Source organism: Sciurus vulgaris (assembly GCF_902686455.1).
Source record: "Sciurus vulgaris genome assembly, chromosome: 12".
NCBI classification, from domain to species: Eukaryota; Metazoa; Chordata; class Mammalia; order Rodentia; family Sciuridae; genus Sciurus; species Sciurus vulgaris.
This window is the reverse complement of record NC_136473.1, coordinates 109,769,523-109,789,383: the sequence shown is the minus strand read 5'-3', so window position 1 is coordinate 109,789,383 and position 19,861 is coordinate 109,769,523. Positions and strand designations below refer to the sequence as shown.

Here is a 19,861-nt window from a genome sequence, read left to right as displayed (position 1 = left end):
TATAAATCTTTGACATACTTAAAAATTTGTCCTTTCCCCAAATTTCCTATGTTCATTGATGAAAGAAAGGTGGAAAAATGTCTTTGAAAACATAGCTGAATGGTGATGCAGACAAAAAATAAGAGACTTATTTGAATGCTTGAAAACTTCATGTGTGTGTATGTATGTATAGAGGCAGGGGTGGTATTTGGTAATTAAAAAGAGGATTAAAAAAACTAAAAAACAATAATAAAAGTAGAATAAGGAAGGAAAAACTAATATTAAGAAAAAATATTGTTAGAGGAGAGAAAAGAGAATGTTCACCTAAGAGGAGACTAATAACCATCCTTCTGGGAGAACAGAGTTGTCGTAAGAATATGATTTGCCTAGTATAAAAATAGTTGAAAATGTTGCTCTAGCAGCCTTGTTCATAACAGAAAGAAAGACCTTACTGATAATGCAAAAGTGAAATACCTAGAACAGACCTGGCTTTAGTTTATCCTTGAGGTACGGAACCAACTTGTACTCCTTAAGAACCAATTCCCAGTCTAAGTCTGGAATGGTCAAATTTGCAAGAGTTCCCAAACATTCAATCACAAACTCTTCCTCTTCATCATTAGAGATCTGGGCTGCAAGGTCCCCAACATAATCCTGAATAAAACAGAATTTTAATTTAAATTTAAATTACAAGAAGAACCAATCTAATAATTTAACCCATAGGAATGAAAAGTAAACATCAAATGTGATTCTCCAGCTTATGGTGAGCTAGTATGAGGCAAGAAGAGTGCAGCGGGAGTGGTGGGATTAGCAGTAGAGATCACAAAACAAAATCAGCATTGAAAGGTAGATCCCGGGCTGAAGTTGGGGCTTAGTGGGAGAGCACTTGCCTGCCATTTGTGAGGCCCTGTGTTCAATACTTAGAACCACATATAGATAAATAAAATAAAAGGTCCATTGACAATGAAAAAAAATAAAAATAAATAAAAAAGGTAGATTGGGATTTCTTTTTCTTTTTTCTGGTACCAGGGATTGAACCCAGAGGCACTTCACCACTCAGCTACATCCCCAGCCCATTTTTCATTCTTTTTTTTTTTTTTTCTTGGAGATGGTCTTGCTAAGTTACTTAGGGCCTTGCCAATTTGCTCAGTCTCCCAAGCCCCTGGAATTACAGATGTGTGCCACCACACCAGGCTAAACCTAACAAGTTTATGGCAGAGGAGTCAGTGGGATTATGAATAAATATCTGATGAGAGCTCACTAAGAGTTATCTTTTCAAATGCAGTAACTTAAAACTATAACTCACAGTCTATTTTAATAGACAGAAAGCCAAAAACTATACTTACAATAAACAAATTTTTAGTTGGCCCATCATGCTGGGAAATGTTTCTAATCATTTTCATCAGCAATGGATCCTTGAACTTCAGAGCCCTTTTCATGAGCATCTTCAACCCATTTCCTGAAAAAGAAAATTCTCCCTTTAAAATTTAGGTTAATTTAAATTTAAAGATTTCTTTTGCTACAAAAATTTACATCCAGTAAAATGCACAAACCCTAAGCGTAGAACGGGAAGACAAAGGAATATATGCCTATGCAATCCATACTACATATCAAGACGTAGAGTATTTTAATTCACTATAGGAAGTTCTCTTTGTGCGTCTGCCCAGTCAAATCCTCCTCCCCAGACACACTTTTCAGTTTTTCCCTTCCTCTTCTCCTTTTTTGGTTTCTTTTTTTAAAATACAGATTAGTTTTGCCTGATCTAGAACTTCATATAAACAGATTCATACAGTATTTGCTCTTTTGTGTCTGGAATATGCAGAGTGAAATTTTAAAAAACATAAAATCTTTTGACCCAGAAAAAAAAATATTGTACTTCAGGAATTTACCCTTAGAATATAAAACTTGAAATGCATAAAGATGCAGAGAAAGGATAACTGCTGCAATATTGTTTGTAACAAAAGAAGTGACAACAAACCAAACATTCAAAATAGAATAAACACTGGCAAAATCCTCTAATGAACTATTTTGTATCTACTAACAATTGTTTTATAAAGGTTTTAACCACATGTAATGGTATTCAAGATATTCATTTTAAAGTAATATATAGAGATTCACATTTTTATTTGAAAATACACAGAAGTATTTCACCAAAATCTAATATTTATCTCTGAATGGTAAGGGTAAAGATTAAATTTTTCCTATTTGCTCACTTGTACTTTTTATAATGAGCACCTACAACTTTTCAAATAAGCAAAACTATTAACTATTCTCTGAAACATTATAATGTATGACAAGCTACTTTACAAAGACATTGTAGACACATAATCTAGTACACTTGTATTTTATCACCTTTTGTTGTAATTGAATGTTTTGAAAATAAAAAGTTTCTTTTCACCTAGAAAATGTTTTAAATTTTGAAAATGTTACTGAAGGGTGTTTCTGCTCATGACATACACTATTTTCTATGTGACCGTTAAGAATTTTAGCTATAATGAAAAAACTTATTTAAAAATAGGATTTACATATCTATTATAATTCTTAGTTCCTTTTTTCCTATTTTCTATCATATGCCAATTAGCAGATGCTACAGAAGTTACCTATGAAGCTCAAAGTCACTAACCTTCACAGATAAGCTGTACATTCCTCTTGTTAGCAGCGAGATTAATGCAAAAAGAAATAAGTTCCAAGTCAATTCGTTCATCTGAACATTCAAAGAGCATCTTCATTAACTAGCAAAAAGCAGAGGGAACACTTTATTCAAACAAAATTCAAACCCAGAAGCAATAATCTTATAATGTGTTATCTTAGATTGTACATTGAAAGTAATATAATTTTCATTAAAACATAAAACTGGCAAGTTTTTACTCTTCAATGCTGCATAAGTAAATAATCAACTATTAGATGCTCAGCATTAAATATAAATTTCCAGGTACAGTGGCAAATATAAGATAATATTAAATAAAAACCTCTGCTTGTAAGGAATTAAACATATTGTTTGGAATTTGAGCATACCAAATAAAGAAAATAGCTTATGTAAAGGTCACAACGAAAGAAAGAGAACAACTCTTTTTTTTTTCTTTCCACATGTTTTCACTGGGACATGTTATATTCAATGATGGAATTTGTTGCTATAAATTCATACATGCACACGATATAACAATATAATTTGGCCACTATCACTCCCCAACAATTCCCCCCTCCTCCCTCTTCCCTGATTCCTTTCCTCTACTGATCTCCCTTTGATTTTCCTGCTCCCCCCGCCCCCAAGAGAACACAATTCTTCTGAAGGACCAAAAGAAAGTGAGCAAGGTTGGAGAAAGAGAAATAGTTGAGAAATAGGAAGGTAAAAGCCAGATCATGTAGGGTCTTGAAGTACTTGTTAAGGATTTGGGACTTCATCCTAAGGATAATTGGAAGCTATTAAAGGCTTCTAAATAGGAAGGTGGTGTTAGGATAAAATTTGGGCTTCAAAAAGATCTGACCAGTGTAAAAATAAGAGCGATCAGGGCGAGAAAATATGGGAAATTAGGTAGGAGACTCAAGGAAAAGTCCAGGTGAGATGATGGTTGCAGTGGGGACAGTTGGGAGGGTTGATAGAGAGCTATGTAGCAGACGGAATCAAAATGGGATTTGATAACTGAGGAGATACTGGGTTTAAGTGAGAAGAGTTAGGACAACTCCCAGGATTCTGCCCTGAACAACAACATGGATGGTGGTGCTAACATCTACCAAAAAAGGGAAACTAGGGCAGGAGAAAACCTTAAGGGGAAGGTAGTACTTCTGGCTATAGATATGTTGAATCTAAGCTGCCTATTAACAGTCGAGGGCAGAATATTCAGGAGAAAGTTATAAATACAGGCCTAAATTTATAAGAAATGTCTGGACTGGAGATATAATGTTAGAAATCATTATATATGATTGATAACCAAAGCTGCAAGCTAGATTCAACAACATGAATATGGGTATAAAATGAGAAAATAACTATATTTAATGATAAGAGAAAGGAAAGTGTGAAGGAGCAGCAAAGAAAGAAATGAAGAAGGAAAGGTGGGCTACCTGTGCTGGTCAGGTGTGACAGCTGCTATAGTAAGGAGAAGTGAACAGTATCATGCTATGTTTCGGAGAAGCTAGTCACCCATGATTGGAGAATAGACAATTAACGGTGTATATTATGTGAAGATACTTTCTCAATTCCAAATTGCTAATAACATACTGAAGCTCTTCTTAAGATTTACACCCTAAAAAAATACTCATGTTTTAGCTCAGGGAAACGCCTTTTTAGAACAATATGTCTTTATCAATCCTACATAGTGCCTCCTTATATATAGTAAGTGAATAATAAATACACCATTCCAATTACTAAATATAAGTCTACTAAAATATACTAATCTGTATGCTGAAAACTGAGACAGTACAGCAGCTGAATGCTTGGTATGTTTCAGGCCCTTTCCCAGAAGGTAGCTCTTTAGTCAAGAATGTTGCCATCAATGGAATCTCTGAGCAAAGAACCATCAACCCTTCATAAGGCCATAGAGTGAAAAGACCCTTGGCAAAAATAAAATAACCTTAATTTACTAGATATATATCTAACAAATTTTGCTGCCTATCAGTTAATAAAAGTTAAATTACAAATAAAATTGTCAATAAAAATTAAATAACAAATTAATGAAAAGTGTGTGCTACTCCTCTAATGCATGTTTTCCAAACTGTTTTTCAAAACCTATAGATTCCTTCCAAACTTTTACTAATATTGAGAAATATTAAACTAATTAATAAAGAAAAAGTGTTATTATTAACTAATAAAGAAAAAGTGTTATGCCAAAGCACTGTTTTAAGAAGACAAAGATATTTATTGCTAACAAAACTTATTTCCTTCAAATTAACTTTTGCAATGATAATTGCCCTTGAAAATGGAGTTACAGGTGATTTGTTTAGAAGGCCAGAATTTTTTTAAAAAGTAATTTCCATGTTATATCTTTTGTAGAAATAGATTTAAAATAATGCATGGTTTAAAATCTTACCCAATCCCTGGCCTCAAAATTGAGAGGTTTGAACTAAATATGAATTAGTTCCTCATAATAAGAAAGAGACACATTTCACTTATAATTAAAACACTCAAATTTAAAAACAGTTTAGTTCAAATTCCAAGTGCAACAGTGCATCATTGTCTCTAATATGATTGCTACCCCTGGCACTTCAAAAGTGTAATTGCTGACAACTAGGAAATATTAAAACTAGATTTGTTCTATTTTAACTATGTCCTTCCTCATCTTTTACTAATTTAAGAGGAAAGCACTAAAAGGGCTTCAGCCTTTGCAAGGAGGAGGCAATGGTGTTCAATCAGACAAGTCCCATATTGAGTATCAGATACCAAAGACCCACGACTGAAATCACTGTGTCTAGACTCTCTGGCACCTGACTTCACTTATTTACCAGTGACCAGAGGCCAACCCCCACAGCTCTCTGCATTCACATACACCTCTACCACCCCCTCTCCCCTACCCAAACATCTTTGAATGATTATGCCAGAACTTTGCATGCCTCAGGAATCTCTTCTGACTGGCTACTCCCTCACTCTCCTGTTTGAAGTGATGCTCTGGTTTCTGAACTTCAGCAGATAATGGCAGGCAAGAGCAAAGGGGGCTGTCAGAAAGGACGTTTACCAGCATTCAGCTAAAAAGAAGCATGTAGATCAAAGAGGGGCCGAATAGGACAACTGCGGTGGAAAACATGTGGATAACCATGAAGACTCTTGCACACTGTTCTGGGGTAAAATATTAAATAACACCATGACATCACTACCTAACCATGTACTTTGATTGGCCAGTCTATTACCAATAAATACTTTTATAAGCATCTGGATGGCATTTGCACCTATTTAAACAAAACATACATCTCAGAGGTCTAAATAACAATGAACTGTTAATGTGCACTTTTAACTATTATTAGAATACAACCATTAACTCCTGGTTATCCCAAGTATGCTTACCTGAAACAATCTACCCACTGAGACTGTTAAGATCATGTATTTGACCTGGCCCCAAATATTGCAAAATAGTTAACAAATACAGAAAGAAAATTAGAATCCATGGTATAATTAGAGGCAATAATTTCAAAGAGTACAAAGAACACAAAGCAATACAATATTGGAAGAGATTATAAGTCATGTTGTATGTATAATCATCTACTCTGGATGCTAAATTATTTCCTAAAAGTGAATTCTAATCTAATTATAAGTTTATCCAATAAAACACACATAAGAACGGTTGTATTTAAACTGGACTATGAATGAGTTGAAAATGATGAGAAAGACTTGACGTTCTACTACAAGTATCTTACTTTTGTAAAGTGATTTACGGTTTATAATCCTCTTTACATGTATAGATATATAAAGGGATTTTATAAACTCTGTGTACATATATATATACACACATACATAATGTAATTAAAGAACACATACTACATATTCTCTTATTTAAATGAATATGACTTAGTACCAAGCTATTGCTTTTCTACTTGCAAAGTTATTTTTGGCTCCTCTTTGAAAAATTTATGTGCAACAAGTAAAGATCTGTACTAAACAAAAATTAAAGATCAGTACTAAACAAAGAGAATAAAATACTACATTAATTCTCAGAAACCTTGATATGACTTGGTTTAATAAGCAGGTTAATTAGTTGCTGTCACAAGTTTGCCTCATGAGTATTATAAACATTACCTCTGACAAAAATAACTTTTTAATTCCTGAAGGAAACTTCAGAATTTCATTTAAATTCTGATATTTATATTATTCTTTTATTCTGCAAAGAACTTGGCACTGGGTAGCAACATCCATGTCAACTTTTCCCTAAGTAGGTCAAAACTGATTACCTTGAAGAACAATTTAGAGGTCAGATGACACTTTAGGAGCAAATATATCCTAGAATATTTTGGTTTTCTCAAAATACTGCCTTGTATTAAAAAGCTTCAGGATGTTTACAACATAATTTGGTACACATCAACTTATGATTCTTATAAGAGTTGAAGTTAAAAAACAAAACAAAAACAAGGGGGGAAAAAACAGCTAAAAACTTTGAATCCTGAATAAGTTTGGAAAATTCTGCTTATGAAATATAGATCACAAATTTTTTTAAAACTCCGTGGCTGAATTGTTTGATGTTAGAAAACTGGAATGAAAACATGCAGGAATATTGTTCTTGAAAAGGCATGGAAAAACTTTGTAAAGACAAAGTTTTTAACTGTGTCAGAACAATGTGTAAAAGATAATCCAAACAGTCTCTTATTTTTGATACATTCATTTAAAGTAAAGTTTTATAGTTTATATTTGAGATTATATATTCTAGAACAGTAGGATAACTCTAAACTCAAAATTCAATGTCATAAATTTTCTATTCCTTCCTGGCTTGCATTTATTTGTCTTTTATTTAATGTTGTTCTCTTTAAAATCTAATCTGTTTAAAATGGTCAATCTGTGCAAGAATATTACTCTTTTTTGGCTGCCTTCCAATTCATATCCTGTGGTCAATGAAGTTCTGACACTAAATGAGATGGAAAAAGGAACACCCTTTGAAACTGCAAAGCCGGAACCTTTACAACACATGGAGTGAGACCACAGTAAATCAACTGTGATCTCCCTTTGACATGGCTACTCTTTATTGAAAAGTTGTTTGGCAAAGAGTGTGATTACACTTTGCACTGGCTATAGTCTGGCACCCGTTATCTCTACAAGAAGTCTTGCCTTGTTAGATAAGATGTTGATAAGATGTGCTGGGTATTCCTTGAAGGATGTCTATTTCCTGTAAACAATCAGAATTAGTTTATCCCCCAATATGAAAGTCTAGGAAGTTATCTTAGAGAGTTCAACAGTTTTTTAACTACATGTAATAGCAAATTCAATTATAATGCCATTTCTCTAATTTGGAATAAAGAATGGTCAATTAGAATTAATGAAAAAAGGAGGCATGATCTATTTTTACCATATAAATTTAAAGTAACATACATACAATAATTCATATTAGGATGACAAGAAATTATCTGGTAGGAGTATTAAGAAGAATTACTTTAGTAAGTCTGACTTAGTCATATTCTTTTTAAAAAATGTTTTTTAAAGTGCATTATTTTTATCATACATATATCGTGCAATTTTGCTCTATTTTAGAAAACTATTTTGTAAAAAATCGTAATATTAAAAAGCAGCCCAACCAGTATTACAACCATCAAATATTCAAAGTAGTAGAGTTTGGTTTACTAATGATTAACGGCACAAGAGTGACTCCCTAAATGTAAATTCCCTAAGAGTATAATCACATATATAAACAAAACCTCTAATCTTACAACACAGTCTGTGTTAAAAAAATCAGTAAACCCCTTCAAGTCAAACAGACCTAACATATGAAATGTATCAAGCATCTGAGTCGCTGGAAAGATCTTTTTTCTAAAAAAAATTTTTTTGTAGTTGTAGATGGACAGCATACCTTTGTTTATTATTTTATGCAGTGCTAAGGATTGAACCCAGTGTCTCACACATGCTAGGCAAGCACTCTGCCACTGAGCTACCCCCAGCCCTAGAAAGATCTTTTTTGAGAACACTGATCTAAAATAAAAGAGTTTTGATGAAATATTTTCCCATCAGGAATGCAAAGTATTTGAAACTGTCAACTATAAACAAAATTAAAAAGCAAGTGACAAACTTGGGAAATATTTATAACATGAAAGCTAAAATAGTTATTATACATATTGACTTTATCAATAATAAAATACTAATATGCCTATAGAAAAAAATGAACAATTTACAAATGAATATGAATAATAAACATGAAAATGTTCAACTTCACCAATATTCATGGAAATGCAAGCAAACAAATATTAAACACCATGTTTTACAGAAACAATAATAACCACTGTTGTTAAAAGTAAAATGCTAGTTGGAAACATGTTTATGCCTTCTTAGAAAGCAATTTGGTCAAAATGTGTCAAAGACACAAGTGTTCTTACACTTGGACATAGTTGTTCTACTTTTGGGAACTTTAAAGAAAAATTCAGGGATATAGATAAACTATGACTATGATGTTTTTCCATATTATTTTCATTTGCTTATGTATATTTTTATAACAAACTTGAAAAAAAATCTAAACTATTTAGAAATATTTAAATTATGGTCATTAAACAGAATATTATACAACTATTAGAAATAATTTTTGAAGGTTGCTCAATGACATGAGAGTCTACTTATTAAGTAAATAAAGCAGAATATGAAAATTACATTGCCATATATAATCCTTCTATATTATTATTTTTAAATATGTAGAAGAAAGTATACCAAAATGTTAGTTATCTCTGGAGTTTGGAAAAACAAAAAGTTATTTTCATTTTTATATAGATCTGTATTTTCCTTTGTTTTTCTTTTTGGCAATAATAAGAATTGATCCCAGAGCTTTGTGCATGTTAGGAAAGAGCTCCATTGCTAAGCGACAATCCAGTAATAGTTCCATACTTTTTAAGTATTCTATAACATACAATTTATGTTAATAATAAGAAGAATTCTTTAAGTAAAAGGAGATCTAACAAATCAAGAGAAAGAAGTAAAAACTATATTTCTTCGATGTTTTTCCTAAAACATTAAACCACTTACCTGTGGTATACAGTCAGTGTATGCAAACATTGATTTAAAGCGGTCATCCATGCTTATGTGATAAAGCACACACATTGCAATTTGTTTGTAGTTTTCATTGCCTAGAATTAAAAACAATCATAGATACAGTAATATATACATAATCTCAATCTTGAAAAATATTTTAAACTTTGTATTTTAAATCCAAAGTCTGAAACACTCATTTACCTGTAAAATGTTACTAATTTTCAAGACAGAATTTCTATTTTACAAGGTTTGTTTTTAGAAAAAAACACTAACCACAACCCTAAACATTTCTTTTTTAGTAGAGCAATATACAGCAAAATGGGTATTGCCTCCCACTTTTACTGCCTTATCAAAATATGGGATTAATACAATACTTTGACAGTGATGATGTGCAAGCAGCAGTTAACAAAAACATATATAATTCCTATGAATCAGAAACTGGAAAAATCATGCAAATGAAGAAGTAGAATAGTATTTATAATAATAAAAAGTGAAATGTATGATTATACAATGCAAAAAGTTAAACTAAGTAGAGTGTAAGAATGTTTCAGGACTTCTAAGGGAAGACTGCTTTGTGTTGGGGAGGTAGCTCAGTGGTAGAAAACTTGCACAGATATGAAGTTTAGATCTAACAATATGGGAGGATAAAGTAAAATTTTTAAGGTGAAGACTAGGAAGTCAATAGTTATAGAAAATGTAGTATTTATACTACTTAGGAGTACACTTTTATTTGGAAGGAAGTATAATATAAAAAGTGTAAAATTCCTCCAAATAACATAAAAGTAGAGACAAATGTGGTGTTACTGACCCCAATATTTTGTTCTTTAGATCCTATCTAAATAAAAGATTCATAGGTTTTTATGTTAGGGCTCTTTTGTTTGTTTGTTTGTTTTGTTTTTTGGTACTGAGATTGAACCCAGTGGTACTTTACCACAGAGCTATATCCCCTGCCCATTTTATTTGTGATTCTGAGATAGGGTCTCACCAAGTTACTGAGGCTGGCCTTGAATTCAGGATTCTCTTGCCTTAGTCATCAGGTCATTAGGATTACAGGTGTGCACCACTGTGTCCCGCAATGTTAGATTTTAATAAATCATATTTTTACACTTTTGAAGGCCTTCATTTATAATTATTTTAGAGCTATAAAGTACACTTGCCAGAGGAAAACATGTTTACATAGATTTTCATGATGTGCAGGTGAATAATGAAAACCATCCAACTTTGCTCCCCAAGGAGGTGGACATCCCTTGGGTTCTGTTCTGCATTTCACAAAATTTAGCTCCCCTCTAGACTGAGGTATGATAAAATCTTCAAGCGAACTTGTATTCTGAAGGTCAGTCTCTCTCCCTGCCATTTCAGTTATTTTCTATCATTCATCTGTAAGTTCTAGTCCTACTTAATTTTTACAAATAAATTATCTGAAGATATTTTATATAATAGATTAATGGAAAAATTGAATTCCAAGTAATGAAATGACAAAGGAGACAAAGAGAGATCAATAACCAATACAAAAGATTCTTTGACATCAAACCAAACCATGAACCATGAATCATTAAAATTCACTGTGGAACTATGAAAGAAATAAAAAGCAACTATGCTCCAGGAAGGTCTGTCTGTTGCTAGTGCCAATAAAAAAAAATTCTAAAAAGCAATATCCTTCATGTAAGACAAGAGAAAATGAAGATTTAATTTTAAGAGATATGTAGCAAGTTGATGAATAATGTGTAAGAAACAGTTCTCGAACATAACAATAATTTGTATTACTTTTACACAGTAAATCTAAATGTCTACTCACAAAAAGTATCATTCATTCTATAGCCAGTCCCAATTGGGTGCTTGTGGTGTGCTTTCATACTCACGGTCAAAGGTAAAAGCTTCTAGGAAGTTCTCCCTTACTTTCCTAATTCTTCACCATCTATGATCCTCTATTAAAACAACAACTCTGAACTTGTCCCCAATTTATTATAATCTTTTCTTAAAATGATCAGCCTTCTCAAAAGCTTGCTGAAAACTAAAGGAATGAAGGAAACAGAAGGTTTAAGGAATACAAGGTTATAGACAATCTTTCTAACATCAAAATTTTTTGAGAGATAGGGAAAGAGAAAGGGTTAACAAACAATGGCATTATTGCTGTTGCATGCTCAGCATACAATGGAAGAGGAAGATATTCTCTGATTTAGAGATGAGGCAATAACATTTATTCAAGTTATGTCTCTTTCAAAAAGAAAACACAGTTGTGAACCTGGGATTCAGAACTAGGTCTGACTAAAGCTCATGTAGTATGTACTATCCACTAAGGCTTCCAGGAGAGAGCAGAGAGAGTGAAATCAATAATGCCAAATAAATACGTTATCATCATCATTCCTTAGGACTCAGGACAGGAAAGAGAGGCCCCTAGAAGGGCCTCTGTAGTATCCACTGGATCTGGGGTTCTGGGGAAGAGAGTGAGAAGACTGGTAGTAGAGGAAATGAAACACAGACATGAAATCAGATATTTGTCAGAGAACCTTTGTCTAGATAAAGTAGGTTTGAAAGGATGAAGGAAGTTCTTGACAGGGGCAAATTGCCTTGGGGGGTGAGCTATTTGGGTTAAATTTGTGGTTCTGCCCCTCAACAGCTATCTGGCATTGTCTATGTTATTTAAATTCTGTGATAGTTTCTTCATCTGTAAAATGCGGTAAAAATTTATCTAATCAAAAGGTTGTTATACAAGGATTGGGTGAGGGAATTCTGGTAAAGCAATTAGCAAAAAGTCTGACACATACTAAACGAATTCGATAAATATGATTTCTTATTATCATTATGTCAACAATAACATTTTTCTGTTTTACCAAGGGAGTAGTACTATCACTGTTCCTTATGTATGCTGCTTTGTTTTTCTGCACTAAAAATACAGGTAGAAGTAAAGTAGGATGAGAGGCGACTGAGGTTTCTGAGATGAGCTAGACAGAATTCCAAGGTATAGGCCAAGCCTGTGACTGATCATTTATGTTTCTACCTACTTATTTCCTATAAAACTCTGCTATTCTTTTTATTTTAAAATATTTTTCTTTTATTAGTGTACTACAGTTATATATAATAGCTGGGTTCATTTAGACAAAATCATACATGCATGGAAATCTATTTACTTCATTTCAGTCCCTAGTGACCCAGAACCCCTTGCCCTCTCTTCCTCACTCCCCCTGTTCTTCCTCTACTCTACTGGTCTTCTTTTCATTTGTATGTTTATTTATTTTTGATTGGTTAAAGCTCTGCTATTTGTTTCTAAAGTAAGTCCTTGGAGAACCATTTTACACTTGAGGCTCATCTCAGTGACCCATAACTAGTAAGAACTCATCATTGTTTTCACATTCTCATAAATTTCATACATATATATATATATATTGTTGATGGACCTTTATTTTTACTTATATGTGGTGCTGAGAATTGAAACAGTGCCTCACACATGCTAGGCAAGTGCTCCACCACTGAACTACCAGCCCTTTCTCATAAATTTCTTAATGAAAAGAAATGAACCCTCTCGTTGCCCTCCACACAACATTATGAATCTCTCCTCCTCCTTTCAGACTTCCTTATCTGTATCTGAACTTAAATTTCACTCCTAGAGTGGGCAATGGTCAGCAGTGATGGGCCACCAAGTGGATGAAAGGACACAGACAGAAGTCTAAAAACACTGAAAACAAAACTCACAATTACCTCCCCTGCTTCGTTTACCTCTAAACACCTGATCCTAGGGAAATAAAACCTTGATGGATGCAGGTATTTTTTCCTCATGTTGGGCTAAGCACAACTGAACAGAAGAACTGGAATACAACTAGTGCTGTACCAAAAAAAATTCTTTCTTTCTTGAGGAAAGTGTATGAAAGGAGGTGGTGACAGATCTAAGGTAACCTAAGTTGCTGATGTGTATTCTAGAATTTATCTGGGTAGATGGTCTCTTAAAATTCAAACAACTGATTAACATATACCTATAAAATCAACTTCCCCTTTCTATATTTATTTCACAAATGAAAAAAAGATATAAACTAGCATGTGCTTTCTCATTCCAAAAAATATGTATACAGGGCTGGGGTTGTGGCTCAGTGGTCCAGCGCTTGCTAGCATGTGTGAGGCACTGGGTTCGATTTTTGGCACCAAATATAAATATATAAATAAATAAGTAAATGGTCCATCAGCAATTAAAAATATATATTAAAAAATACATAAATATTTTATAATTGTTCCTGTTACCCATATTACCTTGCTGATTCTCATTCATAGCCTACTGTTATAGATCACAAATTTTTCTTCTCCTCTAAGGAACTGCAATAGATGAGTGAACACTACAGTTTATAAACCACAGGTTTCTTATTCTGTGCCATAAATTATTATATAAATGATAATTCCTTGAAAAAATGCAGCCTTTTAACTTTACAGCATCTAGCAGATAGATGCAATTTGGGACAACCATGAGCATGCTGAGTGGGAAGATGTCTGAAGGAATAGCCTAGATTCATCGATGCAAGCCTGCTGAACACAGAAAGTAAAGGCTTTTGGCAGCCAATATTTATTATTATTACTTAAAGGCTAATCTGCAGATCACACAGCAATAAACAGCCTTTGGAGAGATTACATGGTCAAAGTAAAACTAAGAGCTTATCCTTTATTATAAGCTAATAAATAGTCTTCTTCATTTACTGCAAGAAAAGAAATCTGAGTTCTTAAAAAAAATAAACCTCAAAAAAAAAAAAAATACATACCCTAAATAAATTCTACAAGAAAAGGGGGATGGAGGGTCTGATTTTCTCATAAGACTCATGAGTAAAAGCCATAAACTCTAGCTAACCAGCTATGATTCCCCCACATCCTACAAATGGCAGGCATTTCAAAAAGGCTCCTTTAAGACTTACAGACATCAATTATTCCCTAATGGCATCCCAAGTAAAAACAGGAGGCCAACAATCGGTATGCTGGCACGGCACCAAAGGCTCTGTGAATTTTGAGCAGAGCAGTGCAAAGACTGAATATTTTTGAGAACTAGGTTCTTAATGACTAGAGGTGGATTAGTCAAATCTGTTCAAGTAATAAGGGCAGGGTGGAAAAAAATGTCCTTGTCATTATGATTCCTTTGGTATTTATGGTAATAAACATGAATCACGATGAACTCACTGGCTATTAAATGCAGAGGTCATAAGTGCTTCCATAGGCTTTCCACAGGAATTCACCGTTAATTAGCTGGATCATTATTTGAAAGTGTTACTGAATTATCTTAGCATTTGTGCAGCCATTCACCCCAAAATTGGTCATTCCCAGCTGAGGGCAGTTAATGCCTTAACAAACTGGTCATTAACTCCAGTAACTGATTTTGTGGGAATTATTGCACTTATAAAGTACATTCAAGAGTTTATAAGAAAAAAATTGGCCCTTTTTTTCTTTTTAAAGAAATTTACAGCTGTAGTTCAGCTGGAGCAGCTGAAGGAGGGGGGAAAAATCAGCTCTCTGGGCTACTCTCATGATCCATTTTCTGCCAATTAAAGGGCAAAACACATGCTGATTGGTTTTGAATTTTAAAATGTCTTCAGTTTTTTCATCTCCAAAGTGATTAGTAAAAACACCATTCAGCTACTAATTTTGTAAGACACTTGAGATTTTCCATTCATAGTTAAGTCAAGCAGAAGTAAGAGTTTTGAACACCAGAACTCAGAGCCAAATTTCCGCTCCTGAAGCAGACCCAGCCCAACACTCTGTGAAAACAGAGTGAGAACACAAGTTATGGGCCACATTATTAGCCAGATTCTCATTCCCTTCGACACTCCATGTCTTTGTTCAAAGTAGAACACTCCCTTTGAAGTCACAAAGGCTCCATGCAAAGATAAGAGAAGTGGGAATATAAGCACACGTATGTTAGAGCAGAACAGTACTAAGGTGATACATCTCTGCAAACCTACACAACACGCTTCAAAAACCACACATCTGTAGGTTTACTATGGCGTTAGAGCCCTTAAAGCCCTATGAATACAGTATAATGAAAATGCCACAGGCTAAAAGCACTGCTTTAAAGACAACTACAACAATTATTGAACATCGATATCATCTATATCAAAATATACTAAAAATATTTAGAATGTATTTTAGAACATTCCCAAATCATGTTTCCACATAATGGAACCTAATTTATCAGGACACATGCTGCAAATACAAACTTGGTACAATCAGACAGCTTTAGCTTATACTGCAATTTAGATAAACAAATTTTTAAGATTTCAACTATACTAGATGGTCTTTAGTTTTATTAAAAAATTGTCAACAGCAAGTCTAAAAAGATTTGAGATGAATAGATAAAAACCAACAGCTTTTAAACAAGGGTGAAGTGGGGAAAAAATGACAGAGTCTGTAAGTTACAATGATTAGTAATATAAACAAGTATAACAATAATTTGGGATAAATGATTTTTGTGCCTAATTATTTAACACAATAAGAAACAAACTGTAAATCTGCTATGAAGCTAAATAGCTCTCTCAATAACAGCTGTTCACAAAATGAGTACTCTAATAGTCAACACTTCCGATGGATTTTCATTCTTTAAAGTGTATGACTGATTTTAACTATACAGCTTATTTTTCAATATGTCTTCAATTATTTTATTACCTTGTCTATAGAATTCTTTGATTACATCCAGAGGATACTACGACAACTTATTTGTAATAAACTCTACAAAGCAGACTTGTGGTAAAAATGATAAGGACCAAAATAAAGCCTTTAACAAAGAATGACTGCTTTCTAGCCTAAAGGTCCATGCCATGGACTTAATGTGCTTTGGTCAAATTTTACCATCTAAAAATGGAGACACCCCAGGCAATATTCACACACAGAGTATTGGAAACAGCTGGTGATAGAAGAATCTTAAGAAAAAAGGCTTCTTGATTTAATTGGGAAAACAGGAGGAAGCATAAATTTTACTACCATTAATAACTTCAAGCAATCTTGATATGACTCCACCTCACCCTGACGGCGGGACATATGCTTTTTGTTAAAGTGTTTGCCACATCTGACCCTTATTGTTTGCTCACTTGATCAGGTAAGAAAATGTAGGTTTATTTATAGGATAAATGAGGCCTATTAAAATTGAGAAACAGTGCAGTAGTCTAAGAGAAGCTGCTTTCTGAAACAGATGTGTGAAATTCCATAACAGTTTGGTAAGAACCAGGCCAAACTCAGTTATTTTTTTAAAAAATCTACTTTAAGTTTCTTAAAGACACCATCACAAAAGTAACCTCATTTCAAAAAAAAAAAAAAAAAAAAAAAAGGAAAGCCCCTTCTACTTGGAAAACATTATTCTGACTATATCTGAACTGTTAAAAAAAAGTTTGAACTATTTATAAATATAGCTCTTTCAAAAACTAAAGTCTTATCTCTTCATTTTATGATACTCTTGGTGAATTAAAAATTAAGTCATAATAATATATGATGAAAAAATGAATTTAACATGATGAGAGAATTTCAAAGGTGTTCAGAACTTAACTTTGTCAATTTTCTTTTAAGGACATATGACAGAATGGTCAAAGAAAATAACCTTAATTTCTATGTGATCAAAGTTTAGAGTCCAACAGTATCTGTTCCAGTGATCTCTAACAACAAAGGAAATCAAACTTGTCTAAGCCGGAAAAAAATCCAACATTTATCACTTAACTCATGACCTGGACCGACTCCTACATGCTGATGAAATCTTTCTACAGCCCTGTAAAATGCCCTGAAACCCAGATTACCTAAATGTAATCTAGACAACAATAAATCAGGTGCCACTGTTACTCTCCAAACCAATCTTGTTCTACTCACAAAATATAGGCACATTTATATCAATTTGGAACACCTTAGAAACTCTAATTTGTCTTCCAATGAACACGATATGTTCTAACATTACCCTTAGAAAATGTGCATCCTTTTGAAATGATGCATGTGAAACTGTGAAGTAGGCTCTGTGGAATCTGGGAATCCCAATTCTTCTGCCATAACCCATTAAGTTACTTTTATACAAACCAGCCATGTAAACAAATACTGATTTAAAACCCCTAAGTTTATGTAGATAAGAACTGGTGGGGTTTAAATCATGGCCTATGGCTCGTATTAACAGTACCAGTGCCATAGCCTCTGTACTAGTAATATTCTGTGCCATACCTGAATCATTGATCAGCCTGCCTCTGTGACTAAAGAAAAGGACATCTGAGCTAGCTAACTTTTTAGTTAACTTGTTTGTGGGTTCATAGATTATGTGTGAAAATGCTTAATATTAGAACTTAATGAATATTTATTATGAATCTTCAATAATAGTATTATAATTATTATAAATATAAAAAAGCTTAGCAACATCTGTATGTAACACTATGAATTCCTCAAAAAATAATTTTTTCTTTTTAAGGTACTGGCAATTGAACCCAGAGGTGCTTAACCACTGAGCCACAACTCCAATTCTTTTTATTTGAGATAGTGGTTTCATTAAATTGCTTGGGACCTCACTAAGTTGCCAGCTTTCCTTGAACTTGCTACCTTCCTGCTTCAGCCTCCCAAATTCTGGGATTACAGGTGTGCACCACTCTGTCTGGCTTTGGATTCCCTGAATTTTAAGACTCCCCACTATTTATAAGTGAGCTGAGGAAGAACCTAAGGCAGAAGATCTATGATGCTGGGTTCCCCAGTTCTGGACCTGCTAATACTTTATAAAGAACAGTATGCTAATCTAAGGTTCAACTTATTATCTAGCTGAACAGTGCTTCTCACACTGCTGGTGTGGTAGAAGGCCAGTGTTTATTTTCTTCCCTATGTGTTAAGGACTAGTACTTTGGTGAAGTATAATTAAAATGAAATTTTAAAAAACGAAGTTCAAAAATAGAAGGCCAAAACTGTTATTTCATTCAAGAGACAAAATCTTATTTGGTGAAATTGCTTTAGATGTCTAAATGCTTACTTTCACTTTCTGGACTTACTCATTAAAGACCAGTAACAAATAGTAACATTAGACTAAGCATTGGTCTGTGGACCACTTTTAAAATGTCACTAAAATAGCTGGCTCACTCAGTCATAAAGAAAGACTTTATGACATTTGCCAGTAAATGGATGGATCTGGAGACTATCATGCTAAATGAAATAAGCCAATTCCAAAAAACCAAAGGTCAAATGTTTCCACTGATATGTGGAAGCTACCCACAATAAGAGGGCGGGGGAGATTAGAAGTTCAGTGGAATTGACAAAGAGGACTGAAGGTAAGGGGGCGGGATGGGAAAAGGAAAGTCAGTGGAATAAATCTGCTATAACTTTCCGATGGACATACATGAATGTAACAGTGAATCTCACCACTGAGAACATCCACAAGAAATTAATTAAAAAAAACTGTAGTTAAATAGGCAGAAAATTGTAGAAGGGAGGAAGTAGAGGGTGGAGAAAGAGAAGAGGAAGGAGAGGTACTGGGGTCTAAACTAGAACATGATATATTTCATGCTTTTATTATTATGTCAAAATGGGTTCTATTGTCATGTATGACTAAAAGGAACCGACAAAAAAAGCAGGCTCTTGTCATAAATCACACAATTCACTAAAGGAGACTTGACCAGTGAAATCAAGGTGCTATTTTAATGTTTAAAATAAACCTCTATAACCAGGCTAGAAATATTCAAAACCGTGATGAATTTCTGTGCTCCTGATGGATCATTCTGCAACCATTAGCATCTTCTTTCCCCTCCTTTTCTTCTTTCTTATCATGACTTAACATTTGTGGAGCTTTCTAGTTGTGAAATAAATAAATGCCAATTCTTTCACTTGATTCTCAGAATAACCCTGTGGGACAGGCCCTTTTTTATTCCCTTATTTTCCAAATGAGACAAAAGGCTCAGGGAAGTTCAGTTGATTTGCATAGTACCATTGGCTAATAAAGAGCAGAAGGAAGGCACAAGCTTAGCTCTTTTGAAATTTATTCCTTTCATCCATTCACATCTAACCACCCACCAATACTGAGAGCCCACAACGTGCCTTGTACTCTTCTGGGCACTGGGAATACAGAGTGGATAACACTGATACAACTCTTTATTGTCTTTTTATTTATTTAAAAAATTTTTTTAGTTGTCAATGGACTTTATTTATTCATATGCAAAGCTGAGAATCAAACCCAGTGCCTCACACATGCCAGGCAAGTGCTCTACCATTGAGCCACAGCCCCAATCCACAATTCTTTATTTTCATAGAGCTTATAGTCTTCAGAGTCAGACAGCTGGTAGT

At 33.7% G+C, this 19,861-nt stretch overlaps 1 protein-coding gene across 1 annotated transcript in view; it reads right to left on the bottom strand.

The window, feature by feature from the left end:
• KIFAP3 (kinesin associated protein 3) overlaps positions 1 to 19,861 on the bottom strand; it is a 126,022-nt gene that overhangs the window by 52,302 nt on the left and 53,859 nt on the right. The window contains exons 11-14 of the mRNA XM_079108090.1: positions 9,611 to 9,711; positions 2,600 to 2,708; positions 1,323 to 1,435; positions 465 to 630 (exon numbers count right to left, since the gene is read on the bottom strand). Coding sequence (XP_078964216.1) covers positions 465 to 630; positions 1,323 to 1,435; positions 2,600 to 2,708; positions 9,611 to 9,711 — 489 coding nt within the window. The remainder of the gene's footprint in view (positions 1 to 464; positions 631 to 1,322; positions 1,436 to 2,599; positions 2,709 to 9,610; positions 9,712 to 19,861) is intronic.